This window comes from Arvicola amphibius, chromosome 13 (genome assembly GCF_903992535.2).
Source record: "Arvicola amphibius chromosome 13, mArvAmp1.2, whole genome shotgun sequence".
Classification (NCBI taxonomy): domain Eukaryota; kingdom Metazoa; phylum Chordata; class Mammalia; order Rodentia; family Cricetidae; genus Arvicola; species Arvicola amphibius.
The window spans coordinates 17,495,207-17,502,203 of NC_052059.1; the positions used below are offsets into that span (position 1 = coordinate 17,495,207).

General features: G+C 47.0%; 1 protein-coding gene across 1 annotated transcript; it reads left to right on the forward strand.

The window, feature by feature from the left end:
* Window positions 1-811: 811 nt before the first annotated feature.
* On the forward strand, window positions 812-2,869 carry Kctd12 (potassium channel tetramerization domain containing 12). Its single transcript, XM_038310371.1, has one exon. It carries the CDS (start codon window positions 998-1,000, stop codon window positions 1,979-1,981), a length of 984 nt encoding a protein of 327 aa, XP_038166299.1. The 5' UTR covers window positions 812-997; the 3' UTR covers window positions 1,982-2,869.
* Window positions 2,870-6,997: the final 4,128 nt, after the last annotated feature.

Here is a 6,997-nt window from a genome sequence, read left to right on the forward strand (position 1 = left end):
TGCGGATGCGATTCACTGATGACTGAAAGGAACCCGAGGCCTCACATTCCGCTTTCGGAGGCGCTAGGTAGCCTTCATAGTATAAGCCCCACCCTTCGCCCACCCAACTTCCTCTTCCATTTCGGCTCACTGCAGTACAATGTTGAGGTTTTCTGATAAGAGTTTATGCACTCGGAAAATAAACGATTGTAGCATCCTCGAGAAGCATTCGCGTGTGATTTCTAGGGGATTTTTGAGTATATTTTGCAGTCACATGAAAACCTTTGGTTGCTCTGGGGTTGGAGTGACTCCAGAGTTTGTGTCTTTCATCAGGACTTTCAGAGATCCTCTACCGCAGCGCTCTGCACAGTTCGAAGCGGGTAGGTCTAGAGGGCGCTAGGTCTCATGCTACCAAGCCTTTTCCACTCTGCCAGAAAGTTTCCGACCCCTTCTGGAGTCCCCGGGTACCGGCTGCGGTTGGCCGAGAAGGGGACCCTAGATGATCGCTTAAGAGAACAGCCTTCTGGGGAAGAGCCGAGGCTCTGACCCAACTGCGGAAGAGGAAGGAGAGCTGGGTCTCGGCGCAGGAGGGCGGTGACAGTCTGGTGGCCCCCTGAAGCGTGCGGGTCAGGGTGGAGCCTGCAGCCCCGAGCCGCGTCAGCGTTTAGCTTGTAAATCCATTCCCCGCTCCTCCTCCTCCCCCCCCCCCAACCCTCCCCGCCCCGGGAGCGAGCTCAGCGGCTCCGCAGCCGCCCACGCCTCCTGCGCGCCGCGGCGCCCGAGCGGGCGGCTCTACTTAAGCAGCTCGCGGGCCGCGACCCGCCACTCGCCTGGAGCGCGCGGGTGAGCCGGGCGCAGCGCACCGGGGCTCTCGTGGGCGCACAGCTGCGCGCTCGCACTGCGCGGCTCTCGGTGGCGGCGGCCGCCTGAGCGCAGGGATCCCGAGATAAAAGCCGCTGTTGCTCCCGATCGCAACCCCGCTCCCTGTCACTGGCCCATCCTGGCCACTTCTTTGGCCATGGCTCTGGCGGACAGCACCCGAGGATTACCCAACGGGGGTGGAGGCGGGGGTGGCAGCGGCTCGTCGTCCTCCTCGGCGGAGCCGCCGCTCTTCCCGGACATTGTGGAGCTGAACGTGGGGGGCCAGGTGTATGTGACCCGGCGCTGCACCGTGGTCTCGGTCCCCGACTCGCTGCTCTGGCGTATGTTCACGCAGCAGCAGCCGCAGGAGCTGGCCCGGGACAGCAAAGGCCGCTTCTTTCTGGATCGGGACGGCTTCCTCTTCCGCTACATCCTGGATTACCTGCGGGATTTGCAGCTCGTGCTGCCCGACTACTTCCCCGAGCGCAGCCGGCTGCAGCGCGAGGCCGAGTACTTCGAGCTGCCGGAGCTCGTGCGTCGCCTCGGGGCGCCCCAGCAGCCGGGTCCCGGGCCACCGCCACCGCACTCGCGCCGCGGGGTTCTCAAGGATGGCTCGCTGGGCGACGAGCTGCAGCCGCTGGGCTACTCGGAGACCGAGCCTCACGAGGGCGCCTCAGCCGGGGCTCCGTCGCCCACACTGGAGCTGGCTAGCCGCAGCCCGTCCGGGGGCGCAGCGGGCCCCCTGCTCACGCCGTCCCAGTCTTTGGACGGCAGCCGGCGCTCCGGCTACATCACCATCGGTTACCGCGGCTCCTACACCATCGGACGCGACGCCCAGGCGGACGCGAAGTTCCGGCGGGTGGCGCGCATCACCGTGTGCGGCAAGACGTCGCTGGCCAAGGAGGTGTTTGGGGACACCCTGAATGAAAGCCGGGACCCGGACCGGCCTCCGGAGCGCTACACCTCGCGCTATTACCTCAAGTTCAACTTCCTAGAGCAGGCCTTCGATAAGCTGTCCGAGTCGGGCTTCCACATGGTGGCGTGCAGCTCCACTGGCACCTGCGCCTTTGCTAGCAGCACCGACCAGAGCGAGGACAAGATCTGGACCAGCTACACCGAGTACGTCTTCTGCAGGGAGTGAGCTCCCCAGACCCTTGCCACTCCTGCGCCCGCTCCCTTCCTCAACAGGGGACCACAGGGTTATAGATGCCCTAGCCCCCTTCCCCCCGTTCCTTCTGTCCCCCCATCCTGGCCACCCCCGCCCCGAGTAGCTCACCCAGACCCGTCAGCTCCCCACTTGAGAATCTGCAGCCACAAATCCTCCGGGCTTCTTCGCCTTCTTTGGACCCCGCTGACTGAGAGTGCTCAGATGTAGCCCTCCATTCACCTATGCGCCCTCTACTCCTGGCCTCTAACCACCCTTCCCCCAGATTGTATTTGAGTCGAGATCTAGTGGGGGGCAGTGCGGGCTCAAAGTCATCAAGTACCTGGGAAGGACTGAATTGTTCAGAACTGGATTGGACAGTGTCCAGCGTGCAGTGCGGAAGAGGCTTTGAAATCTTAAGTCCTTTGACTCGATAGAGGTTTTGGAGCTCAGAACTGAGAGCGCTGTTTAGAGATAGTGTTCAAATGGTTATTACAGACTTGATCCTCATTAGAAAGATAAAGTTTTAGACGATCGAGTGGAAGACTGTATTGGAATTAAGACCCCATGGAGACAGTTCAGAGATTGTAAATAAAGTAATTTTTTTTTTAAAAAAAGTTACAGGTAGAAAGAAGTAAATCCTAGTAACTGGAGAGGATCCTATTTCCCCCACACAATAGTTTTCCTGTGGCTTAAAATTGTAGAAAGCGATCTTCCTGCCTGCGGAGGCGCCCTTTCTCGTCAGCTGTTTGCTGGAGCTTTAAGTTTTATTGGTTAAGGCTGCGCTTGTAGCCAAGGAGCAAGGAGCGGGGAGCAGGAGGCAAGGCTGCCCAGGCCCCATCGCTGCAGGAAGTCACCTGGCAGTAGTGTCACAGAGCCCTTAGGTCTAGGACTAGTGGGAGGGTTGGGAGAGGGAGGATGGAGGGGAGGAAGGGCGGGGGGGGGGGGGGAGGCGAGGACATACTCATTTATTATTTGAAAGTTGGAAGTTTGTACCATCCATTTGAGTACATGTACATTTTTTAAAAAGCTATCAAACAGTATGTGTAAACTTAGAGTTTATCAAGATTAGTAAAAGGCCCACCTTCAGCCGGAAGTTTATCAAGCTCTTGTGAGTCCTACACTTTAAGTTGCTAATACTTGTATAACCTAACCAAAGAGTTACCTAGTAGAGTTTTAGTGGTTTGACCGTTTATTTTCTTGTTGATTATATTTCCTTACTTTATAGCCTATTTACTTAAGCGAAGTAGGTTTGCTTTTAGCTACTTAGACTTAAGATCTCTTATTATTGTTGTTGTTGTTTTTAAATTACTGTTTTCCTCTAAGCCCAGCCAGTGTGGACTGCTGGGCCGTTCGGAAACCCCGAGCCACGCCATTTCTTTCGTGCGTTTGTTTGGCCTTTCAGTGGACTCTTTTCACGTGACAGAGCTGAAGATGAACGTAAGCACCCGGAGCTGCCCATCCGTAGATAGCTGGAAAGGGAAACGTTTGTAAACGAAGGCCAAGGCCACTAAGTACTTCAGTGTGAGCTGAGCAATAACGTGTGTTTTAGGTAAATGCAACAGCAGCAGGAGACCTTATGCCTTTATGCTCACATGGAATGAATTCCTAGTGGGTGCCCTGTGTACACCACAGCCCGAGGGAGGCGAATCCGGCTGCTTCCTGCCGAGCGGCATCCTTTGAATTTTCTGTGAGATGGAGAAGCCTTTGTGTGTGTGTGTGTGTGTGTGTGTGTGATTTCATCATCTTTCTCCGAAAATATGTTCTTAAAGGTTTTGTAAGAGTCATTTTAAGTGATTCAATTACTGCTATTTCCCTGTCTTTTTAAACATGAACCTTGTACTGTACTTCACTGTGTCCATGGCAGATGTTATGAATTGGTAGTTTGATCCTCAGACTCATGTGATCCAATCTGTATATACCATATATAAGCATTTTACACGAATCATTTAGTTTTTTAATTCATCTAATGCTGTAAAATTTACTATATTTACCCCTGGTAACTTGGATTTGATGGTGTATAAACAAAAGCAACATGTTTTGGTGAGTTTCTTACATCCTTGTCCATGAACTTGGGTCAGGAAAACATTCATAACTGTGAGGCTGGGTTTACTCCATACATTTTTTGCTGGGTTGTTAGTTGTATACTAATCCTATGTCAGTTAACGGTCTACCTGTATCCAAGCTATCCATATTATTAATCCAATAATGTTTTCATTTTAATTGGAAAAGATTTAAGTATTTTTAGCCACTTTTTTTTTTTAAAAGAAAAAGCGAAGTTAGCTTTCTGTAGAAAGTCTGCAGTTTTAAAGAGAGGCAGCAAGGATCCAGGAAGCTGTGTTAACTTCAACGTTGAGCTCGTTTATTTAGACAGTGGATCAGAACCTTTGTTTCAAGCCTGAAATGATCTCGGACTGTCACTCACCAGCCAAAAGTGAGTGTCATAGATTTCTCCATGCCATGGTATTCTATTAGATTGCTTAACAAAGAAATGCATGACTTATTAGAACAGATCAAAGCCTTTAGAACAGATCAAAATATGCTTGCAGATGGCAAGATGAAGTTCTGATCCCCCTCGTCAAATCTGCACAGCTTCGGGAGCCGTGAGAAACTGCTGAATTTTTGTCTGCACTCCAGTCTCATGAATCGGATCTTGGAAAACTGTTCAGTTGTCCCGTTAACACATAGGCATCTTTTTGTACTTTTCCACCGTACCCTGACTGGTCTGGGAATTTCCTGTTAGGGATAGTAAGTTCGAGGAACCTCCTTCTCTGGAAGTGACTGTGCCCCCTACTGGTAAAACCAAGGCATGAAAACTGTGTACTTTTTATCCCAAAGTTAAGTCAGCCAAGTAGTCACCTTATCCTGTGATTACGAACATAGGATGGCAGAGTCAGGGCTTTGGGCTTTGGAAGAAACCTTTAAGGCTTACAAAATGTTCTTAAGTATTGGTTAGCACCTGTGAATTTGATTAGAGTACTAAATGGAACAAGGCTCTCAAGAATATCTTTGAAATGACCTGGGGGGAATGTTGTAAACTATTCAGATAATTACGGCTGCATTAATCTATCTCAGAGAGGCAAGCATTTGCATATGTTGATCAAATTACCATTTGATGCTGATCAATAATGGAATGACGTTAGATTTAATAACTGACTTTTATAAAGAAGTGTTGACAGTCATTGTGGTTGGGAAAAAAAATAGGTACCACGTTCCATGCTTGTGTATCAGAGGCTTGACGTGTTGTCGTTTTTTAAATACATGTAGATTACGAACCACATTAATTCTAAATTTTCAGAATTGTAGAGGAAAATATTCCTTGAAGGTATGAGAAAAATCTCCCCTTTTAATACTATTTTTATCTAGTGTTTCTTATTTAGGTTTTTCAATTAATAACAAAGTGATAACACTAGCCCAACTTGTCTTCTTTTTAAAAACAGAATCATATATATATTTTCAGTGTATGTATACCTGCTGCCTCTCTGAAGATATATATAATGTACAAATATTCAGAGAAAACTGGCAGCATTACAACGTATCCCAATTTTTATTGTAGTTTCCATGGAATGCTCTTATTACATCAGTCATGTATGACAAAGCTTTGATAATTTTTTAGCTCTTCAAATTATGGCAAATTCCAATCTAGTATTCAAGTCATTTTTGTACTCCTACAAGTAAAATAAACTATAATGCAGATAGTTTGAAGAATATTGAGTGAAGGAAGTGAATTCCTTAAGAATTTCTTTTACAGTCTTAATTACGAGTACTGTAAGATTGACATATTTTAAAAATAGTGAACTTGGTATTTTTATTGTTAAACTCTTAGTCAAGATTTTGCTTGCAGTTTTTATTATGTTTTTCATCACTACAAATCATTTAAACTTCTGGATATTCTGGATAATTGCAATCCGCCTCTTGAGAAATGAGTGAAATGTAGTCTTCTTCTTCCCAGGGTCTGTAGGACCTGCAAGAAGTCTTCATATAGCCATAAATAAGTTGTTTTGTAGTCAACATTTCTCTGTGACAGGTTTGGACAGTACAAATGTCGTGGTATTAATGTGTGAGGATTTAGATTCTTCTCTGGGCCCCATTAAACAAAGCTGGAAGAACACTAGCAGAAGATAAACATCGGAAGTATACTGTTGTATGGTAGGAGGATGGACCAGTTGACCAAGAGTATACTGTTGTATGGTAGGAGGATGGACCAGTTGACCAACAGAGCTTGCCACTTCAAGTATTTTTCAGTTATTTTCAAGCTTGTTTTGTTTATTTCAAATGCGTCTTGAAGTGTGTAGACATTAATTGTAAACTTTTACACAACTATCTCTGTGACTTTATAGCCAGGTAAACTTTGGTTTAACTCTTGAGCACAAATGGTACGCATTCTCCTTTTGCCACCGTTAGTATCCATTTGATGACAAGGGATTGAAACGTTCATCATGGCTATGAATTTTGAACCTGTAAATTAAATTTTCTGGGCATTTGCAAAAATTCCTCTTTGTAATAATTATTTGGATTCTGAAATGTTGAAAATGTTATTTGCTAAGCGATACAGATCTTTGAGCTGTTTCTTAAAAATCTAGGGGGACATGGAGAATATCACACTGTCAGACTTTTCTAATGAAACATAAACCCAAGAATAAAAACCCCTCTATATTAAGAAGAAAACAAAACACATGGGTGAAATCTTTTCAGAGGTGCTCAAACTTTGAAATTGCTTTCATCCATCCAAATGCTTCATTTTGTTTTATCTATTCACAACCAGTTGTGTAATGGGAACACTCAATACTGGTTTCCCTGCTGTGTGTGAAGTAATGAATCATTGATTATGTGACTTGTTATGTATTCTATTAAACACTAAAGAATAAAGCATTCACTCCTTTAATTACCCCCTTTGGCTCCAGGGTGTGGATTGGCTGGGATACGGATCTAATTTCATTTAAGGAGTTTTGGAAATACTGTGAAAGCTTCCCACACTGTGGTAGGACTGACGGACGGTGAGCAGCGCTTCCC

Coding starts and splice junctions, on each gene's coding strand:
- Kctd12 (XM_038310371.1), top strand. CDS start 998: ATGGCTCTGGCGGACAGCACCCGAGGATTACCCAACGGGGGTGGAGGC.